Genomic DNA, 26,579 nt, shown 5'->3' with positions numbered 1-26,579 from the left:
GATCGAGGAGCGCGCGGCGGCCGGGGATTTGGCTGTGGCGGAGCAGTTGGACGGCGGCGACGGCGTCCACAAGCACGCCGGCGATGTGCCTTGCCGGGCTTGTCCCGGGAGAGGCGGCACGCGGGCCAGGTACCGTGTGCTTTGCGTCCCCGCACGTCCGGCCGGCCGCTCTAACTCGGACGGAACCAGACGTGAAGCAGCTTGAGTATCACGCCTAGACGACAAATGATACTAGAAAATTATTATGCTTTTGTTAAAATTTGTTAAAAAACTATACTTTGTTGTTGAGCATCAAATTTAGTAATCACTTAGTTCCGCCCTTCGAGGAAACGATCGAACACCTAGTTGCGTTTTCTAGGGCAGAGTTTTCTCAATTTTTTTCTCAGTTTATAAATAGTGTATTTTTTTTTCAGAGAGTTTCTGGCGCTGCTGCCTCCTGCAGTGCGTATAGCTGCATGTGAGCTGCTGAGAATGTATATAATCATATTTCCAGCATGCAACCAAAGAATGCATGCACTTCATCAGCCATTAAGTCTAGCCACGTTCAATAGGATAAGGATCTTTTTTATTCATCCATGTACATTAGCACACGTTGAGGATCATCGTTTGACTTTTCAAGAAAAAAATAAACAACATATTTATAAATAAAATTTTTATACGTGTGTTTTTAGCATTTAAAAGCAAAGACCAAAAAATCAACTACGACAAAAAAAACCCTAAAATCAACTTCAAATTTAAGGTTAAAATGTAATTTTTGGCTAGTTATAAAAATTTGGAAAAAAAATCGATAGCGTTGATTGGGATGATTTAAGTACAGACTATATAGCTAGATAAACAAAAATAATAAAACTAGATATCAAATACTACGTCCGTTTTTATAATGTAAGATGTTTAACTTTTTTGTTGTAACGTTTGTCCATTCGTCTTATTCAAAAATTTGATACAAATATAAAAAATGACAAGTCGTGCTTAAAGTTCTTTTGATAATAAAGTAAGTCACAAGAAAAATAAACGATATTTTCATAATTTTTTTTAATAAGACAAATGGTCAAACATTGTAAGAAAAAAGTCAAAAATCTTATATTATGAACGTGGGGAGTAGTACATAGTGCCTGCAAAATGTAAATAAATTCATTATTTTTGCCTTTTTGTGTAGATTGAATTTATATTTGCATGTTCATGTAGCGGCTTATAGCATCAAAGTTTACCTTACCAAAATTTATGATTTTTTTTTCATAAGCTTTCTTACCTTAGCGTGAATGTTCTGCGACAAGATGGAGAAAACTAGGGCGGCAGTGGCACGAAACCAGCCGCTCAAAATTCACGTATTGTAGGATCTTGAAACACATGGATTTCGTAGTGATCGCTATTTCTTTCTGTAGAAATCTACAAAAATGCCAAATATATTTTAGTTTTTTTCTCACACGTCAAAATTCATCATGTCAAAGCCAGTGGCTGCGGGCTCGAGGGGAGCACTCGTGGCCATTGGATCAAGATCCCGTGGTCCCTGTCGCGCGTGAGTCATCATCACCTACGCGCCACGTCATCATGTCATGCATGCACGCACATTACATTAGCACATTGTTCATCAGCCATGCACGTCACAGGCGTGCCACTGGCACGTGGGCCCAGCCTCTCATAAGGGCCCACGGTCAGTGACATGGCCAGAAGGAACCCCTCGTGACGTTGGCTGCGTTCATTTCAACGTGTCAGGTTGAGCTAATTCTCGTTTTTGCTTGGCTCATTTTTCAAACTACTAAATAATTTATTTCGTATAAAAAAATTTATATAGAAAATTTAAAAAATCAAATCTATTTTTTAATTTTTTAAGAAATAATAGTTAATTAATTATATACTGATCACGTTTATCGTTTTTTATGTAGCTAATTGGCTTATGTAACCGTCACCTTGTCATTGGGAAGAGAAGTAGAGATCCAACTAGATGTAAGATATTTCACAAGATCTCCTGCAATTTGAAACTACATATGAATTTCAAAACGTTTTTAGCTCTGATTGGTCATGTGAGTTAGTGCATGTGGATCGTGTGGACCCGATCCACGCTAATCATCACTCATCCATGCAGCAACAGCATATTGATACTGTACAGTCACTATGGATCCATGATGCAACCAAAACACATAACCAATCATCATGAAAAACATAATAAAAATATGCAGCACCGCTGATCTCGAGAAAATGCTGGACCAAATTTTACAAGCAAATGAACAAGTATCAAACAGAGAGCAGCACATTTCCATAACATGTTAGTAACATGCACGGCATGGATGGGACTAATCAGATTAAAATTTTCCAGCCAAAAGTGAGCCTGGTGATGGGATTGGACACTTAGGTTACTGCTAATTCGGCTAGATTGAAACAGGACAGCAAGAGGGCTCCCCCCTTGATTGCCAGACACAACACACAGCAAGTACACAGCTAGGTTGAGGCCTATGGAAATTACACACAATTGATTTAATATTGCATCATTTCAAGATGCTGTAACAACACTGTTGGGATGGGGATGCCGGATGCAAGTTATGTACACAAAAAAATCAATCATCTAGAAGTATGTTGTAACAAAACTCAAAAGCATAAACAGGAAACCATCTTTTGTAATGTTCTTACAGTTGATGTACATCACAGAGGGGGGTAACTGAACCCACTGCAAGCTTTGCTTTGAGGCTGCTTAGGTCAGATCGTCGACATCGGACGACTCCTCTCTGGTGGCGTTCACCTCCTCCTCCTCTTCGGTGGTGTTTTTCAGCTCTTCTTCGGTACTGTCCAGCTCCTCTTTGGTAGTGTTCACCTCTCGACGGGAGAGTTCCCATAGTAGTTGTTCGATTCCCAGCCTCCTCAGCTCGCGTATACCTTGATCAACTGTGATAAAGTGTGTCAAGAATCGAGAATGGGCAAGGCAGAGAATAGATGCAAAAAAGACTGTTTCTAGATTAATTTTTATGGAAAATGTGAAAAATGAGATAGTTATCAAATTTCCAAAATATGCCCTACTGATAACTGAAGAAGCAAAGACATAAATGCAAAGTTCCAAACAAGATCTTGAATAGAAAAATCATCGTTAAATGCCTTAAGTTTTGGCAGCAAACGTCTAGAAAGGACAAAACATGCTGAGATTTTAGGACATGAGAAAAAAATGTGTGTACCTCCATTTGTAGAAAAATAAGTGTAGATGAATAAGACTGAACAGCACTATATATTAAATTTGACAGGACGCAAAATTATAATTTCAATATAACGTTTTCAACTAATAATATTAACTTATTACATCAAGGAAGGTTATTTTAAATAAGCTACTCTAAAGGTGTGTGCATGCCTTTTAACTTGTTATAAGGCAAGTTTGAGTTGCTATTGATAATTGTATCTGACTTGAAAGATGCACTAAATTTTATGTACTAAATATTATGGCTTCATTATCAAATGCTATTTGATTTCAGGTATTGAGCTTTTGGAGCAGAATTAATTATTCCAGATTGAATATTTTCTTAAGCAAATGAAGTAAAGCAGAAATATTATATGAGTAAGCAGTGCATAAGTCCCAAGCACACACCATCCACAGCATCATGTGAGGTGGGCTGCTGCCCATGTCGATCAATCCACATCTGCAGTCGCTCCTCAGCAATATCGTCTTCCACGTTATGGATTTTAGCCCTTCTCCAGAAATAGATGAGCCAAGCCTGTGCGCAACACCAAAATAAATGGTCATGCATAGTTACATTGGCAAATAACAACTGAAGTACTGCATAAGGGATAATAAAGTTATGTTCAATAACTGATATGTACAAACTCCTCCACATCTCTGTCATCACTATCATCACTATACAAGTGCTGTTTCTTTCTCGAAAAGGCAGGATAACTGCCTTCTTTCATTAAGAAGAGAGAAAGGCTTAGAAAGAAGGGGTTAAGGGAGCCCCCCCCCCCCCCACACACACACACACACAACAACAACAACAACAACAACACATCCCAAAACACGTCACCCACAGGTGATTCTTTTTTTTTTTTTTGGTTGGTTGGGATGACCCAAGGCAAGCCATCCAGATTTCATTAAGATCAGAATAAACAGGTATACGCGAATACAGAGAATAAACAGGTATACAAGATCACAGCCAGAGAAAACAAAGCCAAACAGCCGTTAGAAACCAGCTAGGCAAGAAAACGAAAAACAACAAAAGGAGGACTGAACTAGCTGTCTGGGGGAAGGGGAAGCAACACTATACGAGTGCTGTAGTTGGTAATTCTCTCCTAAAGATATAATTGCAGTTGAGATTTATGCAGAATCGAATGACTGCAAGGGTTTATGTTTCCCCTTACAATGTTCATATAAACTTACATAAAATGATCAAGAACTAATAACTACTGAAAGAATTTTGCTAGATATGCAAAACAATATAGGAGCAGATGAATAGAGGCATAGAAAGTAATGGGAACCAAATGTTCAACGGATGATACTAATAGAGCAACATTAAATCTGCCAGTACATCACTAAATTACTATGCACGTCTAAAGTCAAGAATAAAGAAAAAAGAATATAGGTTGAGGACTCGGGGTACCTGCTTGAACAATACATCTTCTTCTTCCTCCTTGCTGAGATCTGCAGAACAATATTGAAGTATTGCTCAGAATATGCAGGACTTCCCCCACAGAAATTGATAGAATGTCATAGTGCCTGCCTATTGTGGCAGTGCTACTTAGTGCCAAAAATAATAGCTATCAAGCATAGTTAATTATGTTAATATTCCAGATAATAAAGAAGTTGAGACTGTACCAAATGCTTCAGTGAATTTTTCATCACCAGATGATTTAATATCTGTAAATATCAAACACAGAAACATAAACACACATAAGCCTCTCTGATGTACAGGGAAGAAATTATGATTGATGAACACAAACTTAAGGATGTATCGGCAATAATCCTAATATTAATAGTTTTACTTGTCAAATCAACCAGTAAAAAATATGGCAAGGCACCTGGGTCTGCTAGTTCAGCAACATTAGGACGATGATTTTGGGCAAGAGCAATAAGAACAGCATCCTCAACCTTCAAAATAATTAGGTGTGGTGTTAGACCAACATTAAAGTGTAACTTTTGATCTAGAAAATATTGTACAGTATCAGGATTGCTGAACTAGTAACTGTTGAAAATTTATTATATAAACATATAGGAGTAGATGAAGCCAAAACAAAAATATTAAAACCTTCAAGAAAGCAAGTTCTTGGAGTCCTTTATCAACCGAAAGCATGGTTTCTATGTTGCCTTCTCCAGCTGTAACTGTCAACTCATGAACGAACCTTTGTGAGTCTTCCAAACTATCACTCCCTGTTTCAGTATAGAATAGGAGTCAATTAACTTAGTATTTAAATCTGCTACGTTTAACAGTAAAATGGTTGATGACACACCACTACGAAGTGATCCATCCTTAGCTCTCTGTCCAGCAGCTGTTACATACTCAAAGGGAAGAGGAGCAAATGAAGACCAGTATTCATGTTTCGACATGGAGATATCAGGATAGACCCCTGGAGAATTGAAAGAATCAGCTTTTGAGCAGAACACAGAGCATAAGGGTAAAGACTTGTGCTGCAAAAAGTATGATTTTACGAGTTCCCCCACAAAGAATTCAGTTTTAAGCATTTTAAATATAAAAAAAGCTTCTTTGTCTTTGACATGAACGTTACAAAGAAAGGTTAGCAATGCAGACGAAATAAATTACCATATTGAACAGCCAAGCCCCAATAACGAGCAAGCCAACACCTCTTCATAACAACTTCCTCCTGTACAACATCAGGTTTGATGGGTAAATGGACCTCTCTGTTTGGTTTCCGTGATTCCATCTTTGGAAGAAAAGGAAAAAAACTATGTTACCATTTCTTCCTTGCTCAAGATCATCCTGTGGGTCATCGTGCGTAAAGATTTTGTTTCAGACTCTGCTTCTTTGAGTTTCTGAACAGCAGCAGTCTCCTTTTCTTTTGCAGACTAGAGAAGAAAATAACAATTATGCACAGCGATGGTTCTGGTAGTGAATATCATCATAGCTTGGTGTATTACCTGTAGCTGTTTCTGGAGAGTGGCAATTTCCTCGCTTTTATCATTCTTGGATATAAGTGCTTTTCTTATTTCTTGCTGTTTTTTTCCAAGAAAACATATTTATCAGTATCATGCTCATCCGTTACATCCGGCAGGGGAAGAACACAACAATATTGATAAAATGCAAAACACCACATTATTCACCCAAGTTGCATTATTTATGCCAATATTATTTAACCACTTTTATGTTTTTATACAGTAAAATTATATTGATGGAATATAGTATCCACCATCACAAAATTATACCTCCTTTCTTACGAGCATCTCTTCTCTCCTGCATTTATGTCAGAAAATCATTAATGATGTGATACTCAAATAACATTCAAGAGGACCCAAAAAAGTGCTTAATTTTACCTTTTCATAAGCTTAACTTCCATAGATAATCCATCACCAAGATTAGCAACCTGAAAGTAATGAAGGCAGAGAATATCTGAAGTGGACATGACATGTTCTCTTCATGATAACACTTCACAAACTCATAAATAATAGCATCTCAAGATTATAAATAAAAGCAACTACAGATAAATTTCTTCTATCAAATATATAATTATATTTCTTCTTTCAAAGATATTATCCTATTGCATTGGTCATATGACTTCCTATTCAACCTTAAAGTCATAGGAATAACTAATTATACAACCAAAAGAACCCTTTTCAATGTAAGTGTGAAGTTCATAGTAAGCTCAAACCAGATAAAAGTAAACCCAAACTGGATGACGTTTGATGCTGGAATACATCACTTCAAGATGAGAAACACTACTCTTATTGGTATTAACAATATATAATGTACAGAGTAGAAAATATATCAAATACTATTGTCAAAATCAATAAATGAAATACAAAAAACAGAAACATACCTGTTTCTCGAGCTCCCTCGTCCGGGCTTCAGATTGTCTAAATCTCTCTTCAGCTAGTCCAAGCTAAATTTGGAAAACAGATATACATTATCACTAGCTCCATAAGAAAAGAAGATGCTACCCCTTTACTATTTTCATGGAATTAAACACAAATATACAATATATGAAAGAAATTGCAACACACCTTCTCCAAAAGGTTTACATTTTCATCTTTTAGCATCTCAAGCTGAAAATTAAATGCAGCTGTAATCAGAATATTATTGATGAACACTATATAGGATTTCACCAACTCTGCAGAAAAACCCTGTGCAACCTCATAATATACTGGGAAAATCAATAAAGTTGAGGACAGACCTCTTCTGTTATTGTCGAACTGTCATGCGAGTCTCGTGATCGTGTCGACTGCGCGAAAGTGGGGTCTGGATAGATCGCCCTAAAAATCAAAATTAATGAATGTAAGAACTCCTACACAAGAATCACGTGGTTCCTTTGCACGTAAAGCTTTACAGAATTACAGGATTAGATTTTGTAAGTCTTGATGGGTGATGGAAGTAAGTTTCTTGTATGAAGAGAAATCAAAGAAATTCTCTGATGGATATCAATTGTAGTAATAGTTGCTCTAACATAAACACATCAAATGAATAGTAATTTCTCAATAAATGTAAATAAAAAATATTTAATTATATGGAGACAGAAAATAGAGTAATGTGGGTGAGGCCTATTGTCAAGACTGAGACACTATGCTGAACTGCTGATGATTAGAGCAATGCTCAAAGTATGCATGTGCTAGAAACTGATTCCAACAAGTAATCAGGCAGTATTTTCGCAGATTACAACATTTTACCTTGTTGTACAATGTATGAGAAATCGACAATTAACTACATGACACAATAAATAAGAAAGTAAACCCCAGTAAAGAACAAATCATATGTAGTTCATATTGTTTTATTATATGCCAAACATTTTGGTACCACAAGTCACTGCTTTTAAAAAAAAAGAAATAGTTGGACTTTCCTTAATGCATCAAAAGTCAAAATCATGGTTATACTGACAGGAATACTACCTAGTTTAAGTTTTATACACTAAAGAGTAAAATGTTCAATTCGTTAGATGTTCTGGAATGTCATGCAACATTTGAGATATTATGGAAAGCCAACGGAAAGTTCATTCCAACATTAAATTATTCTTATTACTACATCATTCTAGAATTGCACTCCACAGTGCCACTACAATGTAAAGTTGTATGTCATGCCTTGCATTCAATTTTCATAAAAGGTCACATGAAGTTCATGCTTGTAAATTTCAACATGTAACTAAAAGAGTGCCAACTATTAAGTGGGTTACACACCAAAGAGTTGGCAGTACAACACTCTTAGCTAAGCATTAGGCAGCAAAGGTTAATAAAATGACAATGACACCGATGTTTTGAGAAGTGAGAAGTGGTGTTGGCAGTATAACACTCTTGGCTAAGAAACCAAATTTATCTCATAAAACATATTAATTCACCTTCTTTCCCGAGGTGTCCCATTTGGCATTTCCACAGCTTGTAGAGGTCTGATATTAGCCCCAACCGGTGGTGCAAAAGTTGACCTTCCTGTTGATGGTGCACGATTCGCTGCACCAGTGTCCACACCATTCCGACCTAACTAGGTAAACAAGCAAAAACAAAATAAGCCCCACCTTCAAGAAATGGAGGCTGAAAATATATTATATTCAAAAACACTATGGTAGCCTCAATTGTCAAAGTGAATCTTTGTTTTTTTATTTCAAGACAACTGAAAGTCATGAGCCAACCATCTTATCTTGCAGATGCAGCAATACAATCTGTCAGACAACTGAAAGTCAGACCAATTCTTCTATTAATTTTTCGTTTTCATCTTTTATCATGAAGCAGAAGCACCACAAGGTTAAATTGCATCAGCAAGAAGCACCAGCATGAAAACAACTTACTGAACCTAAGTCATGTTATAAGTAAGCAAAACAATGCATCAACAATGGCGTAGCCTACAATCCAATCCATTATCCCCCACCAATTAACTTCCCATGTAGTTTGTCCAATTACTGACAGACAGCCTGGAACCGAAAAAAAAAATCGAGATGCTTCAACAACTAGATGATCCCAATACCAAATGCACTTATTATCAGTTTCATTTCAAAACTAAAGATATTCTGTAACCTTGTAGCTTCAGACTCCCTAGAGTATCGATTGAACAGAGACTAAAATTACCGCAATCAATGAACATTCTTAAAAATGGATTCGAATTATTTCAAACCAATTGCTTGAACCAACGGAAGAAAGCTATCATCATTGACATTACTTATCGCCGGTGAGTTGCTCCTGCTCCTTGCTCCGGTGACAATGGCCGCCAATGGCTTTGGCAAAACCGCTGCCTCCTCGCTGCCATCCTCGCTTCCTCGGCTACTCCACCGCCCAACGGTCACCGGCTCCACCTCCTCAGGCATAACGGAATTCACACCGGCGTCCCCAGTGCCTTCCCGTCTCGATCGCCGGCTCGACGGCCCCGACGCCACAGCCTCCACCACCTGGGGCTCTTCCACACGCCTCGTCGCGCTCGAACTCCGCGCGCCACGCGCCAGCAGCTGCAGGGCTGTCTCCTCCTCCACGACCGGCGCTGCTGCCAACGGGTTTTGTAGAGCCACCGCCTCCTCACCGCCGTCCTCGCGGTCTCGCCTGTTCCATCGCCCAACGTTCTCCGGCTCCGCCGCCACCGCCGGCTTCTCAGGCTCGATGGTCCTTGCACCGGCGTCCCCAGCGCGCTCCCGTCCCGATCGCCGGCTCGATGGCCTCGCTGCCACGGCTTCCACCACTCGTCGCTCCTCCTCCGCGCGGGTCGTGGCGCTCGAGCTCCGGCCGCCACGGCCACGCGCCAGCAGCTGCAGCGCCGTTTCCTCCTCTGCTACCACCGTTCCCGCCGCCGGTTTCCTCTCCGCGGGCCTCACGGGCGGAGCAGCGTCGCCACGGCCCCCCTCCCTCGGCGCGCCCCGCGGACCCACCAACCGCACCGGCGCCTCCACCGCCACCTCCTCCGCCTCCCGGTACCTATCAGGTCGCAGTACCCTCTCCGCTCCGTCCCGGTACCTGTCGGCTCCCGCGGGCGCCCCACGGCTGGAGCGGCGCGCCGCGCCGAGGTCGTCGTCGGCGTCGTGGCCGCTCCCCTCGCGCCGCAGCCGCGCGGGGACCTCGTCCCTCCTCCCCCCACCGCCCACCACGCCACCACGCCGCGCCGGCGTCGACGACCCCGCGCCGGGGCCCGCCGGCGGGGTGGGGTTGCGGCGGTACTGCTGGAGCGACGGGAGCGGGGCGTCGAGGATGATGCTGAACTCGCCCGCGGCCCCCGCGTGGGCGAGCATCATCTCCTCCATGCGCGCCATCGCCTCGCGCGCGGCGGCCGCGCGCGCCGCGGCGGCTGCGGCGGAGGCGCCGGAGGAGCCCGGGCGCCGCCCGTGGCCGCCGCGTGGAGCGGCGGCGGCGGCGTCCATTTTCGCCGGCGGCGGTGGTGGTGGCTGCCGCTTTGACCTTGGGTTTGACCTTGTCTCGTCTCGTCTCGTGTTGGGTTGGAAGGAAAGAAGGAAGGAAGGAGTTTCGGCGTTTCGAGGAAGGCTGCGGTGAGAAAATGACGGAAGAGGATGGTGGGCGACCATTTCCAGCTTTTGTTTTCCTTCGTGGATTTTAAATTAAATTTTTGCTCTTGTAGTTGGCGGGTGCTGTAATTTCTCTATATGTCCGTCTCCTAAGGCTGTGCTGGTATGGATAATAAAATTATAACAACTGCTCTCTCCGTTTTATAATTTTATAATTTAAGATATTTAATTTTTTTCTGATAATATTTGACCATTTGTCTTATTTAAAAAATTATAAAAATATCATTTATTTTGCTTGTGACTTACTTTATTATCAAAAAAAACTTTAAGCACGAATTGTTATATTTTATATTTATACTAAATTTTTAAATTTTACGAATAATCAAATGTTGAAAAAAAAGTCAAATATCTTGTTTGTTTCATATCATAAGACTTTCTAGTCTGGTCTAAATCCATTCATTGATAAATGTATATAATTGAGTGAAGTGCACCAGCGGTCCCTAAACTTGTGTGCATGTGTCATCTAGGTCCCCGAACTCTCAAAATACCTTTTTAGGTCCCGAACTTGTCCGGGGTGTCATATAGGTCCAAACCGGCTCTAACTCACTCCATCCGCTGACGTGGCATGCCACTGGCGCCTAGGTGTTGGTGGGGCCATGTGGGTCCCACATGTCAGTATCTCTCTTCTCCTTATTCTTTTCTCTCCCTTCTCGTAGGCGCCACCGTGGCAGCCACGTCAGCGGATAGAGATGATCGGAGCTCGTTTGGACCTATATGACACCCCCGGACAAGTTCGGGGACCAAAAATACATTTTGAGAGTTCAGGGGCCTAGATGACACATGCACACAAGTTTAATGACCGCTGGTGCACTTCACTCTATATAATTTATATATGTGTATAGATTCATTAGTATCCATATAAATCTAGACAATGCTAGAAATTCTTACGTTGCGAAACAGAGTGAGTACGTCCTATTCTTTAGTAGGATAAGTAATTAGCACGGAAAATATAGGAACATATTAATATATAATTAATTAATTATTAACTATAAAAGCATTGGAAAGTAGATTGATATGATTTTTGAAATTAGCTTTTCAATAAATTTTCATTAAAAACACGCCAGTTAACATTAAAAACACGTTATTTAGCAGTTTGGGAACATGCTTGTGAAGATCAAGGGAATATGGTTTAGTTAACATGGGAAAAGAATGTGGGCTAAATAGAAAGTTAAATATTTAAGTTTGGATGTGTGCTAGATACATTCGAATTTAATCAATATCAGAAAGTCTCACGTAAAATGAAGGTATTACTGTGGAAACGTAAGATGTTGTATATAGAAACTTATTTTTTGCAAAAAACACATAATTTAGCAGTTCGAGGAGAATTCATGTAAAATTCAAGAAAAAATATGAAAAGAATGCAGCCTATTTTGGTTTAAAATGATTAGCCAAATGGTTTAGGTCCGGAAAATCCTCTCCCACACCATTTGGAACACAATCGAACTTTAGAGAGGGGTGCGAGACAATCGAGAAGATTCAGACTGAAATACAAGATCTATAGAGAGGGATTTATCCTTGATTAAAGTGGTTTTGGTTACGGATGATTAAAAAATTCTAGTATATACCAGACAAACTAGCCTAAATCAAATTGTCCGTGTTGGTCTGGTCATGGTTCTGATATTGGTCGCGTATATCATTTTTTGAGCTCTTTAAACTTGATAATTTTTCAAAGGAACGAGTACATAGAAAGAAAAGACAAAATAAAAAGGGCAAAATCACAACTTATATATAGTCACTTGTATTTTAATAGATAATAACGTCAATTTTTTACACACGTGTCTAACTCTTCGTCTTATTAAAAATAGGCAAATATATAAAAAAATTAAGTTATAATTAAAATATATTTGATAATAAAATTCAACCATAACAAAATAAATAGTAGTCATATAAGTCTGTTTAACCAGACGAATGGTTAAATATATATCAAAATACCAACAATGTTATCTATTAAAATACCGAGACGATACAGTAGGCTGAATTCACATGACCCAGCTTTTGTTGCATTGAATCCCCAGAGTTTTTACCTTCTAGGGGCCTAGATGTCAATAGTGGTACTTTCAAATACCAAAAAGAACAAATAGGTAAAAGGCTAGGCACTGTAGCACGAAATAGAGGGTTTAAACGGGGCGTTTAGTTTGCAAAAACAAAAATTTTTGCAGCCACATCACACGTTTGACCAGATGTTGGAAGGGGTTTTCGGACACAAATAAAAAAACAAATTTCACGGTTCGCCTAGAAACCGCGAGACGAATCTTTTGAGCCTAATTAACCCATCATTAACACATGTGGGTTACCGTAGCACTTAGCTCATCATGCACTAATTAGGCTCAAAAGATTCGTCTCACGTCCCATAACCATGCAATTAGTTTTTTTTGTTTCATCTATGTTTAATGCTCCATGTAGATATCCAAAGATTCGATAAGATGTTTTTGGTAAAAAATTTTGGCATCTAAGAGCATCCCAACAACTCTTTTATCTTATCCTTTATCCTAAAATTAGAGGATGAAGAGTAAAAGTAAAGCTCTAACAGAACATCTATTACATCCTTTATTTTTAGATGTCATCTAAATCAGGAGAGAGAAACTTTATATTTAAATATTCTCTCCATCATTGAAAGAGATAGAGAGGATGTCATATATGAATGATTTGTTGAAGTACAAAGATATATGAAGGATGAAACTATTTTAGATGATAATCCAAATAAAGATATAGATGACCAAATTTAGATGAGCTGTTAAAATGCTCTAAACGGGCCGGCCTAATTATAACACGTGGAAACGCTCGTGCTGCTGCTGACACGATAGATGGTCACGCGGGGGCTGGCCCACATGTCAGTGGGCGTTAAGGCTGGTTCGGTAGTTTGGTTATGCAAGAGACTGGAGCCCACATCTCAGTTTTTTCTGTACGCTTTATTTGGTTTGACACGTCAAGGAGGAGACTTGGCTTCGACGTGGAAAGCAACTTGTAAAATATCTCCATGGACACGCAAATGACTCGCAGCCCAATCTTTTTTTTCTTATTTTAAGCATAAGTAAATAGTTTATTAATAATTAAAAAATAATTTAAGACTAAAACTTTCATACATAAAATTCTTGGCAATCTCAAAAGTAAGGAAAAAAATAAAATACAAAACAATTACAAAATCATCTCCAATTTAGATTTCAAATTTTAGTATATAAACATAAATATAAGTGAACAGATGAATACTTTCTTTCCAAACAACTCCCACGAGCCCCCAGGCCCCAGCCCCCCACCCCCTAATTCTGAGTCTTCTCTGTCTTTTCTTACTATTCGGATGTAGTTTTCATACTCTTTCTTTGGACTTTGAACTACAAATTGTGGTAAAAAGCTATGCGACAAAGACGATATGAAGTATTAGAAATCAGGATTAGCGAATTTCATGAAGACCAATAATCATGACAGCTCCGTCGATTCAAATGGATGGTCAGACTAAAAATGAAATTCTATTTCATTTTTAATAGATGACGTAGTTGAATTTCAACAAATGTGTGACCATTCATCTCATTAAAAAGTAATATAATTATCATTATTTTATTGTGTTTTGATTTACCTTTAAAGCTAATTTAAGCATGATTTTCATATATTTACACAAAAGCTTTAAGTAAGATAAATAGTTAAACATAATCTCAAAAGTCAACGGTTATGAGAGAGCATACCATATGGTTAGGAGTATACTGTATCGATAGATTTGATCCGATATTCAACAACCATAGCACTCAAGATACAAACTTCCTTAAATCTTACATTATTATTATCAATATAAATCAGAGGAACTTTCTTTCAAAAAAAAAATGCTACAGGAGCCTCTGCCTGCTGACCGTTCAGATTTTGTTTCTATGTGGGCTCTCGAGTTATGAATGAACTAATATTGGGCCGTACCGCACCGTAGGGAATAGCAACACGGCCACGAGGGCCCAGATTAAGAGGTCATTATTTTCTCTTTTAATTTATCTCACGAAGATTTTATATTAAAAGTAATAAAATAAAAAAATTGAAGTTTTCTAAAGTAAGTCAATTATATTGGAGTTTGCTAAATTAAAATTTTCACTATAATTTTAGCTTTGTATTAGTACGCATGAGATAGTAAGGGGTGAAATCGTTTTGGACGTAGATGATACTGTAGCACATTGAGTAAACAAAAGTACTATGTTTTTACTTTTGGACATGAAATTTAACCATCTATTTTACTTAAACATTTTTAGAAGCATCATTTATTTTATTGTGACTTCTATCCCTAGATCACTTTACGCATGTATCTTTGAATATTTGTAGCAATTTTTTTAAATAAAATGAATGCTTAGATGGGTTAAAAGCGTAGCCATTAAAATACGAAGAGAATGGAGAGAGTAACTACACAATCAACTGGAACATTCTCGCGTGAGTAGGTGGCTTGTACACGACGCAAAAACGCAACCACATTAATTAAGAGATACCTACTCGTAACCTTATTTTTCGTTTTTCCGTGTCTAACGTTTGACCATTCATCTTATTTGAAATTTTTTACGATTAATATTTTTATTATTACTAGATGAAATATGAATAGTACTTTATACGTGACTAATTTTTTTAGGTTTTTACATAAATTTTTTAAATAAGACGAATGGTCAAACATTGGACACGGAAAAACGAAAAATAAAATTATTATGGGACGGAGGTAGTATATAACTATATAACCTGTCAAAAAAAAGTACAGCCTCCGTCTCCGTTTTATAATATAAGATGTTTGATTTTTGTACGATCATTCGTCTTATTAAAAAAATTATAGAAATATCATCTATTTTGCTTGTGACTTACTTTATTATCAAAAAAAACTTTAAGCATTACTTTCTATTTTTTATATTTGTACGAGTGATCAAACGTTAAAAAAAAATCAAATATCTTACGTTATAAAACGGATGTCGTACTACATAACGTGTCACTGCTCACTACATGTAATGAAGGATGAATTGTGTTTGGATCTTTTGCAAATGCCAACTTTAATTTGTCGGCATAGGTTTTGTTTTGTTAGAATTACCAAGCTTACGTGGATAAAATTTTTTTCGTGTTGTGTTTGTTTTATTTGCTGTAGATAGAACATTTTGCACTGATGTTTTTTTGCCACCAAACAAGGTAGATCACTAATTTTGTTGGGTTTCTTTTGCCACGGCTGATTTATCTCATAAGACAAATCGACCCTAAATATGTTGACCTAGCGACACAACAACAAGCTAGTGAATCTATATACTATGGTCCTACTTAAGCAGTTTAAATTAAAATTCTGAGAGACCGTCGTGAATAGCTAGCTCGCGAGAATACGAAGAAGTTGAATTTCAAGGGGATGATTCTTTGATTTTTTTTTTCAGTTGGCATATCTAAGAATAAAAAATAATTTGAAAATAAAAAATTTATATACATGTTCATAGTGTTTGAAAGCAAAGACTACAAATAAATTAACTAAAATCAACTTCAAACCTAAAGTTAAAAATTTAAATTTTAGCTTATAAACATAATTAGAAAATGATGGACACTGCCAGGTTAGCCACTCTAGCTTCAAGTAAATTTTATGGAATCTATAGCTAAATATGTGTGATAATTTGACCGTTTAAAGAAATTGAACATTCTTATATAATACCCTGCAACTACCGAAAGCTCCTGCAAACATAAATATTTTGGCCGACTCGCCAATCGGCCGACTTACATGCCGGCCAACGTTAAACTCTCTTTGACAGCTCAAGAGCCTTGATTAGGAGTAAAGCTGCAAATTGCAAGTTGCAACCTACCTCAAATCAAAGAAAATACTACTCCTAAACTTAAACTTTAATGTCATCTTCTCGCTTTGTAGAGAAAAAATAAAAGTAAAACCTAGTATTTATAAATGAAAAATAATTTGTGAATAAAACTTTTATACGCGTATTTAATGTTCTTATAAAAAAAATAAACTACGATGAATAACTCTAAAATTAAATATAAATTTAAAAGTTAAAAATTTAAGTGGTTAATATAAACATAACCACAAAGGCCAACCGAGCCAATATAAGATTGGCCGAGCTGGATCGGCCGCCGGATCCCGATCGGAGGGCCGGGATCGCCGGGGTGGCCGGCGCACGTGCGACGCATCGAAGAGAGGAAAGCGCATTTATGGGCCGCGTTGACGATGCATGCACCCATGCACGTGGGGCCCACCAACCGGGGCTGCCTCGGGATTCACACTCTTAGTTTCCGCGAGCTACTCCCGGTTCCACGTACCGTGCCTTGCCCTTCTTCGTCTTGGCCGCTCTAATTAATTAATTAATTAAGTAAGCCATCTTGATGAATTTGATTTGAGTTTTTTTTCCTACTGAGATTAGGAAGAGGAACCTGGGTTTCAAACCTTGATTTTTGAATATTTTTCAGTACTGACATTACCAAGAGGAATCATGGCTTATAAACATTAGGAGAATTTTACATAATTTTCGTAGGGGACGGTTTAATTTCGTCAATTTTCATTTAAAAATCCACCAAATTGAAGAGGCCTAACAGACGTTATTTGGGATATGATACAGCTAAGATTTGTATAACTGGTTTACTCAAAGCTGTTTCCAGGTAAGTTAGATATAGATATACTATATATAATATATATGAAACAAATCTAGCAGCAGGTGGTTAGTGCTCCAGTTAATGGGGTTGTAAATTAAGAAAGTCTGGTTTTAATTGAGGAGTATGGGTATGAGATGGCAAGCGAAAAAGTATAGTAATTATCGGCTACATGCAGCTTAAACACACCAGATTGTAGAGCCAAATCAAGTGAAGATCGAAAACGTGGTTATTTTCGACAGCTAAGCGAAATGAAAAATTACCAAGATTAAAAGAAGTTTTCACTGGCTAAGTGAATATTGCGAAACTTAATTACTAATCAAAGTAAGGGAAGAAATTAACAGTAATTCATAGATGGTAGTAGCATTAGCAGAGGGGGATCGGAGTGGCTGTGAAGAATATACCTTAGGCAAAGCGAAGCCGAAGTACTTGTCCTTCACGCCGCCGCCGTTCATGGGGCTCCGGCCGCCGTAGCCGTACGCGGCGCCGCCGTTGTGGAGCGGGCTCCGTCCGCCATCGTACCTCCCGCCGTTGGTGGCGCCGGGGCCCACGCCGACGCCGACGTCTTCGTCGTCGTCGTCGTCGCCGCGGCCGTCCTCGCGGACAGCCGGGCGCGCCATGGCCTGCGCCAGGGCGGCGGCGGCTCGGGCCTTGTTGTTGTTCCTGGCCGCGAGCGGGTGGACGGGCGACGCCGTGGGGCCGAGGAGGGCCGGGTGGGCCGGGGACGCCGGCGCCGAGTAGATCCCCGCCGCCGGCGAGCGGCGGCGGCTGTACGTCGGGCTGCCGGCCCGCCGCCAGTCCATCATCGATCAGGGCCGCGTTTTGTGTGCAGTCCAAGTGTTTTTGAGACTGAGATGGGAGGGGGCGGGGGGGGGGGGGGGGGTAGGAAGTAATACTACACTCGAGTTGAGAGCCAGAGGCCGCGCTGGTAATTTGGTATTAATAACGTATCCTAAATTAGTTGATTAAGAATGGGATTTTGGCAGACTGTCAACGAGCCGAGCTCGAGCAAACCGGTCTATGACTTGAGCTCAAGTCTAGCAAACCTTTGAGTTCTTAGTTAGTCTTAACTTGAGCTCGGTTTTAAATATATGATATAGTTATTGTGATCAATATTTTTTTATAAAAGCAACAATTTTAAATCAAACATATTAAAACAAATTGTAAATAAGAACTAAAATTAATATATAATATCAATAAAAATTAATTTATCATTTAAATGTATAATAATTTATTCATAATATACTATTTCATCAAATAAAAAAATATAATAACATACATATGTAAGCTGGTGAGAAGCTTGAACTTGGCTCGAGAAAGCTCGCGAGCTTCAGATCAGACTCGGGCTCTGATCTTTAGGAGCTCAAGCAGCTCACGAGCTTCGAGTTTTTTGACTGCCCTAGCCTTTGGTAGCATTGTGTCTATCCTCCGTGATTCTATGAAATTTACTCTAAAACCAAAGTTGTAAATAAAGTAAATTTCACAAAATCCTTGAATGCTATGGTTCCTATAAGAATTTTTTTTCTACAAAGCCCTCTGAATCAAAGGAATAAACTCTATTAAGTGGTTGTTTTGATTTAGGGACTTTTTCTAGTCCCTTGTCACATCGATGTTTGGACGTTAATTAGGAGTATTAAATATAGACTGATAACAAAACTAATTGCATAAATAAAGGTTATTTCATTAGATAAAATTTTTAAGCCTAATTAATCCACGATTAGCAAATGTTTACTGTAGCATCACATTCGCTAATCATGGACTAACTAGACTCAGTAGATTCGTCTCGCGAAATAGTCCAGAGTATGAGGTGAATTTTATTAATAGTCTATATTTAATACTTCTTATTATGGTCCAAACATTCGATGTGACAGGGACTTAAAAAAAGTCAGTGAGAACCAAACACCCCTTAAATCTTGTGAAATTCCTATGGAATGCCTCTTCTCATACAAATTTTTGAGGAAATTTAACCAGAGGTAGAACCTCATTGGAAAAATCCTTTTGAGTCTTTACCTCTCCTCAAATATCTATGTTTTTCTTATGGTCCAATCAAACGGTTATTCCTACGTTTTTTCTATGTTTTACATCCTCTGCTTTACACTTACATTAATCCTGTCAGAATCTTATGTTTTTTCTATTCATTCGTTTTTTCATTCATGTGATTCAAATAGGCCAATTTTGACATATAAGAGCATTTCCAAGAAAATACTTATCTTATTTGTCATAATTAAATTTGGCAATTATATATAAAAATTGTCCTCCAAGAGAGTATCTATTTAACTTGTCATGCTATTTGAATAACTAAATATGGCTTCTCAATGACCAAATCTAGCAACTCACTCTCCCACTAGTAAAATTACTATCTGTGGGTCCCACGTGGTCATTCGTACGTGTATTATACCTTTCGATCGCCCACTCAAAGATACTATCAGCCCAGTTGATTAGGAGTCACACCACCACAGAAGCCTCCTCCTCCCACTACAACTAGGGTTAAGGCTTTAGGGTCGCTAGGATCAGGGCCTCTGTGTGACTCAGGAAGACCCATGGTGGCCATGGTTGGCGGGCAGGGCGTCGCCGACCATAAGCTCAGTGATCCAGCAGTGGGCAAGTGGGCAGAGTGGGCGAAGGGTAAAACGAGTGAGGAGACGCCCTAAAGTTGAAGTCGGGTTAGCATGATATTGGGTGGAGACGATGGATATGACGGCCCAAAAGTTGTCATAGATGAAAGAGATGAATGGCCCGCGAAAAACTTCTCATGGGTGATCCGCGACATGACAATTCTCATATGACATACATATCCGTACCTGCATACTCCTATCCATATCTGAATCCATATCCATCGGATATCTAAAAACCCTTACTGTATCCTCACTTCGAATGTACCGTTTGCACACAAGCCACAGTGAGGTGCTTCGAGCAACCAAACATGCCCAAAACAATCTACTCCTCCGTTTCAAAATACTTGTCATTCCAGCATTTAGATTTTTTTGTCTAATTGCCTGCCGTTCTCATCATGTTCCAAGTCACTTTTAGAGATGTATTTCCTTTTCTACCTTTAATGTAGCCATACTAGTACTCTTCACAAATAAGTTTAATGCTTGCTTTAGAAATATTGATTAGGAAGTATTTATGAAGGTGACAACGTAATTTGCCACACTTCTTTGTTTAGTTTGAGATTTGGTACGATGAGATCAAGATGGAGGGAGTAAATCATTTTCCTTTGCACGCATTCATGTCCCCTCTTCACCATTTGTTCATCCTCCAACTTACCTCGACATGACCTCTCTCAAACATGTGACTCCATGTTATATTGCTCCCTTTGTATGAGGTAGAAATACTAAATTGGTATATTGCTCCCTTTTTTTAGTGTTATAGGTGATTTTTTATGTTTGGTCCGTAGAAGTATTCAGTTTTTTTAATGTTTTGGGTGAGGAGACTAAACAACAACATTAAAAAAAGGCCCCAACATAACCAAACATACAGCCTACCTAGCCACCAGTTCTTTCAACCTCTTCTTTTAAGAAAAAAAATCCATCTATTCCTCAAACTTAAGACGACAAATATTGCACTATGTCTCAGTCAAAAGACCAAATGTGCGTAGTGTTTCACGTGACAAAATACTCCATTTCGTCCTAAATGTTTGATGCCGTTGACTTTTTTATGCACGTTTGACCATTCGTCTTATTTAAAAAGTTTACATATTATTAATTATTTTATATCATTTTATTTATTGTTAAGTATACTTTTATGCATATATATATAGCTTTACATATTTAAAAAAATTTAAATAAGACGAATGATCAAACATGTATAAAAAAGTCAATAACGTCAAATATTTAGGGACGGATGTACTAATGAAAAGGAATATTGTATATAACTTCACATACAACACAATTCACCTTGAGCCTAGCTAGGGGATCTGCATCCACTTAATCAATTTCGATTTTTTTTCTTTCAAAATTCAAAAGAGAAAAACCTTATAGTAACACTTCAAAATGGTATTTGCATACATATAGATACACAACATCTTAGCAGCTCCAGATCTTTTGCACAGCGTCGGCCGGTTGGGCAAACCCCTCCATGAGAAGGGACAAAGCCATGGCCCTATATGCCTGCTGCGTGAGGTGGATGCCGTCCCAGCTGATGTGGCGCATTGGGTCCGTGCAAGCGCTTGTGCCCACCGCGCCGCACATTAGGTTCATGTCAAAGTTGTACTTCCCGCCCGCACCGCAGCATGCATTGAACAATGAGCCCTCCTCGAACCCTGCAATGATGACACATGTCAACTTTATGAGCGAAAAATCGCTAACGATTTCAATTCCATCTTGATCTTGCCATACTCACATCATCCTTGCTAGTATAATTTATGGTCGACGTACGGTGTGTTAGCCCTATTTTCTTTTTTGAGGGGTGCAATACATGTTCGTACCTAAGAGGAAAGCCTTTTGGAGAAGATGCATGAAGGCGCCATAGTAGTCTGCGTAGATAATGACGATGTCGGAGTTGACTTTCCGGAGGTCATCAATGGCGGCCCGGAGCTGGTCGTTGTGGTACATGGCAAAGGAATTGTAGCTCTTGAGGCAGCCTCTGTTGTCGTAGTCGCCGGAGATCGCCGTGGAGAAGAGGGAGAGGTAGCTCGGCGAGCACCCGATCGGGAAGTTGCCGGGGATGATGATCTTGGTCGCTCCTAGCCCAATCACCTCCTAATTAACAAAACAAACTAAATAATTACTCTCCCCATTTTTTTTATTTAACGCAGTTGATTTTTGAGTCTATGTTTGACCATCTGTTTTATTTAAAAAATATATAATTATTAATTTTTTTATGATTTAATTTATGACTAAAGAAGCTTTAAGAATGATTTATAGTTTTGCATATTTATACAAAAATTTTAAATAAGATGAATAGTCAAAACGACGTAGGTCTAAAAGTCATGGCGTCAAATAAAAAAAAGAGTAATTAGCTATTTCTTTCATGATGATATTTTTTTAGGAAATTCATTCGTGATTAATTGTACGGAGAAATCAGATGAGTGAACCAAGTAGCTCAACAAACTAGAAATCAGATGAGTGAACCAAGTAGCTCAACAAACTAGTCGAATGGTTAACCAAACGCCGTTCCAAAGGAAGCAAGAGCCTGATTGATGACCAACTTTACTTGCCTTTGCAACGTCCATTATGCTCCTGACGACTTGTGGCACGTAGGCCTTCATGGCGTCGATGGATCTCCCCTGGAAGAAGGCGTAGTTGTAGTCGTTCCCTCCTATCTCCCCGACCAAGAACAGAGCTCCGCCCAGCTTCCTCTCGCACTCTGATCATATTTCATACTTCAAACGTAAGACTGTAAAATATTTGTGATGATAATTACTTCGTCGGTTCCAAATATATAGTTGATGTTCTAGGTTGTTAGCACTAATTAAGGTTTGATGAGAAAAAACAATTATACTCTTATTAAATAATGTATGGTCGAGAGGGAGAGAGTGTTAGGACGGTTATTGATATACCAAGCGCACTCATGATGCAAGAACTATCGTGGTTTCTATACTCTAGGACAACATATTAAAAAACTATCTTTCACAATATAACTTTTATATCTTGTTATCACATGACACATCCATATCTCTTACAGACAGTCTTTTTTTACGTGAAGACCCTAGATCTTAATCTAAAACCAGTGTTTTTATTTTTGTCTCTTTCTTTAATAAATAACCTATCATATTAGCAAATTGCTTACGTGAAATAGCAATAAATACAGACAGAAACCCTTGAGTCTGCACTGTGAGTATCCTAAGGACAAAGATAAATGTGAAGTAATAACTCCATTTCAGATGTCTATACTCCTATAAAAAGTAGCAGTGATGATGGGTGGTGATGAAGCTGCTAATATATCAAACTGAGACTTATATATTAAATTATTTTTATTAACTCTACTTTAATAACATGCTAATGATATTCTTTTAATAAAATCACGTTGCAACGTGTGGGCAATATGCTAGTATAAGCAAAAAATTGAATTGTAAAACTTAAATTTGAATTTGATTTTGGAGTTTTATTCACTATAGTCTATTTTCCAGTATTCGCTTTTGGATCGATAAGAATACATATGTAAAAGTTTTACCCATAAATTACTTTTTAATCGTTAATAAGTGGCTTTGCTTATACTTTTAAACAGTCAAATAATTGGGTTAAAGTTATATATATATTGTTTCATGCTCCATGCTTCATGGATAAATCTAGATATGACTAAAATATCTTATAACCTAAAATATAGGGAGAATATGATAAATATTATCTTCGTATTTCAATAGATAACACATTGATTTTTGTTCACATGTTAACCATTCAATCTTTTTAAAAAAGATTTATTGCTAAATATATTTTTAACTATACCTGACATTTTTATATATTTACATAAATTTTTTGAATAAAACTAATGATAAAGTGTATGTTAAAAAAGTCAATGTTTCGTTTATTAAAATACGAACGGGGTAGTACTTATATACTAACAACTATTTTAGGACAAATTTTGAATTTAAAAAGATACCATTTCTCAATCAATCAATGCAACTGTAAAAGATCATGTTGAGCTGAGGTAACTGTATTGAAAATGATCGATTAAAAACGCATATAGTCAGTTGTTTCAGGCTGGTAATTATCCAATTTAACAGCGCGGCAGTAACAATTGATTTATTAATTACCTTGTTGTGAAGAGCAGGTTGTGTTGAGGTGCGACCTGAACCAGTCGAGCTGCGAGCTGAGCGGCACGCTCGCCGGCGGCATCATGATGCCGCTCTGCAGCAGGTAGGTCCGGTCGAGCGCCGTCGCGCCGGCCACCGCGAAGTTGACGCCGCTCTCGAAGCTCGCCCCCTTGTCCAGGTAGGGGCTCACCAGCGACAGGTTCAGCGCCATGGCTGCCCGCCGCGCCAAGAACCAAACAAAAAAAAAAAAAACTAGCTCAGTTCAACACTTCGCCGGCGAGCGGCGGCCGGCGGCGTCCGTCGATCGAGAGCTACGCACGTACGTACGTACCGAAGTAGTCGATGATGAGGAGGCCGTCGGAGCAGCGTCCCGTGGGGCGGCGGAGCGTCTGGCCGTAGGGGTAGGTGCCGATGGAGGCGAAGGTGCCGACGGGGCCCTCCCGGAGGAGGTTGCCGGTGTCGGCGATAGAGTCGCCGAAGCTGTAGATCGCGCTCACCGAGCACGCCGCCTCCGCCGTCGGCCAGTCCACCGCGAGAGCCAACAGCAGGACGGCCAACGCCGTTGCCCAGCGAGAGGAGAGCTCCGCTGCCGCCGCCTTCGCCGCCGCCGCCGCCATGGCCGATCACCCACTACTACTAGCTAAGCTTCCTAAGTTGTTAAAGCGGCTTGGCTTAGCTATAACTTATAAACTATATTAGTGTGATTGAGATGGTTTCAGTTTGGTTGGAAATTTTTGCAGGTTTTGTAATTCATTTATTTAAAATATATTGTGTTGTATTTTAGTCATATATAGATTATCGATATATATGTTTTATATATGCATGTTAGATTGTTAGCATCTATTTATATGCTTAAAAAGTCTAATGGAGGTAATAATTAATTAAAACTCCAAAACAAGTGAAAATAAAGATGCTTTTTGTATGCTGCAGGTTCAGAAGTTTAGATTGGTCAGATGGACAACTTAATTGCTTCCATAATTTGAGTTGACGGAGATGACATGAGGATCATGACCAAGCTTGTTGGTGAACATTTGGTCAACCTAACAAACTAACCATGACTTAAGGGAGACATTTAGGAGTACACAGTACTTCCTCCGCTCTAAAAAATTAAAAATAACAAGGCTAAACTTTTTAGCATCATATCACATCAGATGTTTGACACTAATTTGAAGTATTAAACATAGACTAATAAAAACTAATTTCATAAATGAGTGGTAATCCACGAGACAAATTTTTTAAGACTAATTAATCTATGAACATGTTTACTGTATTATCACATAGGCTAATCATGAATTAATTAGACTCAATAGATTCGTCTCGCGAATTAGTCCAAAATTGTGGATGAGTTTTATTAATACTCTACGTTTACTATTTTATAATAATTGTTCAAACATTCGATGGGAAAAAAGACTAAAAATAAGTTTCTTATCCGAAACACTATCTTAATTGTCTAAACTAGATCGATTCGTCTCTAGTGTTTTTAGAGGTTTTTAGGTACCTTTAAAGATGGGAAAATTGCTCTTTTCTTTAGTGCGTAAAGGTTGGGAAACACATTTCCTGTATTATGCTTTTATACTGCAGGAGTCTCCATGCACAGAATTGGCGGTTAGGATCAGAGATAGGGAAACTGAGATAATCACGAGTATTGTGAGGGGACGGCTTTGGTATTTGGCGATATGGTTCAATAAATATCGTGCAAATTTAAAAGAATGATAAAATTTGGTAGAAAAATAAAAAAAATTGTTGTGACAGTTATTTAATTCCTAAACCTAGGAGTGAAGAATTTTTTTTAAAAAGAACATGAATCAACCAAAATAAAGGCCCCAAAGTGATTCGAGGTGAGATAAATTCTAAAAAAATAATTAGATAACATGCCGCACGATAAGGGGTGATTATAGCAATTATCGTGGATCACTCCTACAGATGCGGTTTCGTCATCATATCGCGCAATTATCATGCTTTTCTCCATGAGTCAGAATTGTAAACCACCACGATCCGTGCGATTATTGTGCCAAATAGTATGGTATCCCTCCAAAATTGTGAAGATTTTGGTAGAAAAATCAAATTCAGATTTGCATAGTTTTTACGCGATTACCCCCCCCCCCCCCCCCCCCCCCCCCCCGCAACACCCCCCGCGCGGATAAATGAAAAACGTGTAAGATATTGGTGGGTGTTTGCCACCACGGTTTGCCGGTTGCTTATGGTTTGTTACAGCTAAGCGTGATGTTGTTGTATTGCTAGCAAGATTATTCTGGAGTCCTATATAGGTACTATTGGATTTGATTTGATGTTTTTTTAAAAAAAATATGTCAATATATTGTTATCAACTGGGTTCTCCTGATTTCGGACAAAATTTTTTAATTCCAAATATGGTGAAAAATCTGAATATTCAAGATAGGGATGATAGATTATCACTACTCTTGGTTTACGATGCAAACAAACCAATGCAAACTGAGTGTGTACATATTTTAACTCAATTAGGTCACGTTCTTGGCCCATGTTCCCAACCTATATTCTCTCGTTTTCTATGAAGTATGTTTTCAAAACTATTGAACTGAACTTGCTCCGTTCCAAAGTATAATGCGTAACTAATTTTTTTCCTATCTCTCGTAATGTAAGATATGCATCTCTCTCCATTAAATTTAATTTATTTTAAATTCTTCACCACTAAAACGTCCAATCACATTATATA

General features: G+C 38.7%; 2 protein-coding genes across 2 annotated transcripts; both read right to left on the bottom strand.

Moving 5' to 3' along the window:
* Positions 1-2,316: 2,316 nt before the first annotated feature.
* Positions 2,317-10,458, bottom strand: LOC102702333 (coiled-coil domain-containing protein SCD2-like). Its single transcript, XM_006663417.3, has 17 exons — positions 9,276-10,458; positions 8,464-8,599; positions 7,312-7,390; positions 7,142-7,183; positions 6,958-7,020; positions 6,455-6,504; positions 6,347-6,374; positions 6,062-6,136; positions 5,879-5,989; positions 5,727-5,787; positions 5,416-5,532; positions 5,214-5,335; positions 4,987-5,056; positions 4,784-4,825; positions 4,569-4,609; positions 3,566-3,692; positions 2,317-2,877 (listed from the first exon to the last, which is right to left on the bottom strand). Exons 1-17 carry the CDS (start codon positions 10,456-10,458, stop codon positions 2,687-2,689), a joined length of 2,538 nt encoding a protein of 845 aa, XP_006663480.2. The 3' UTR covers positions 2,317-2,686.
* A 10,576-nt stretch (positions 10,459-21,034) lies between these two features.
* Positions 21,035-24,504, bottom strand: LOC102702054 (acetylajmalan esterase-like). Its single transcript, XM_006663416.2, has 5 exons — positions 24,219-24,504; positions 23,888-24,100; positions 22,352-22,500; positions 21,620-21,893; positions 21,035-21,454 (listed from the first exon to the last, which is right to left on the bottom strand). Exons 1-5 carry the CDS (start codon positions 24,502-24,504, stop codon positions 21,219-21,221), a joined length of 1,158 nt encoding a protein of 385 aa, XP_006663479.1. The 3' UTR covers positions 21,035-21,218.
* Between the last annotated feature and the right edge of the window lie 2,075 nt (positions 24,505-26,579).

This window comes from Oryza brachyantha, chromosome 11, assembly GCF_000231095.2.
Source record: "Oryza brachyantha chromosome 11, ObraRS2, whole genome shotgun sequence".
Taxonomy (NCBI): domain Eukaryota; kingdom Viridiplantae; phylum Streptophyta; class Magnoliopsida; order Poales; family Poaceae; genus Oryza; species Oryza brachyantha.
The sequence above is the reverse complement of the archived record's forward strand: the minus strand, read 5'-3'. Positions and strand labels throughout refer to the sequence as shown.

Bases quoted from the DNA above. Each gene is read 5' to 3' on its own strand.
- LOC102702333 (XM_006663417.3), bottom strand. From the start codon at position 10,458: ATGGACGCCGCCGCCGCCGCTCCACGCGGCGGCCACGGGCGGCGCCCG. The intron at 8,600-9,275 runs GTAATGTCAATG...TTACCTAGTTAG, and splicing joins GAGCAACTCACCGGCGATAA to GTCGGAATGGTGTGGACACT. The intron at 6,137-6,346 runs GTATAATTTTGT...GGAAAAAAACAG, and splicing joins AGATGCTCGTAAGAAAGGAG to CAAGAAATAAGAAAAGCACT.
- LOC102702054 (XM_006663416.2), bottom strand. From the start codon at position 24,504: ATGGCGGCGGCGGCGGCGAAGGCGGCGGCAGCGGAGCTCTCCTCTCGC. The intron at 21,894-22,351 runs GCAAGTAAAGTT...TTTGTTAATTAG, and splicing joins GCATAATGGACGTTGCAAAG to GAGGTGATTGGGCTAGGAGC. The intron at 21,455-21,619 runs GTACGAACATGT...TCATCATTGCAG, and splicing joins CCAAAAGGCTTTCCTCTTAG to GGTTCGAGGAGGGCTCATTG.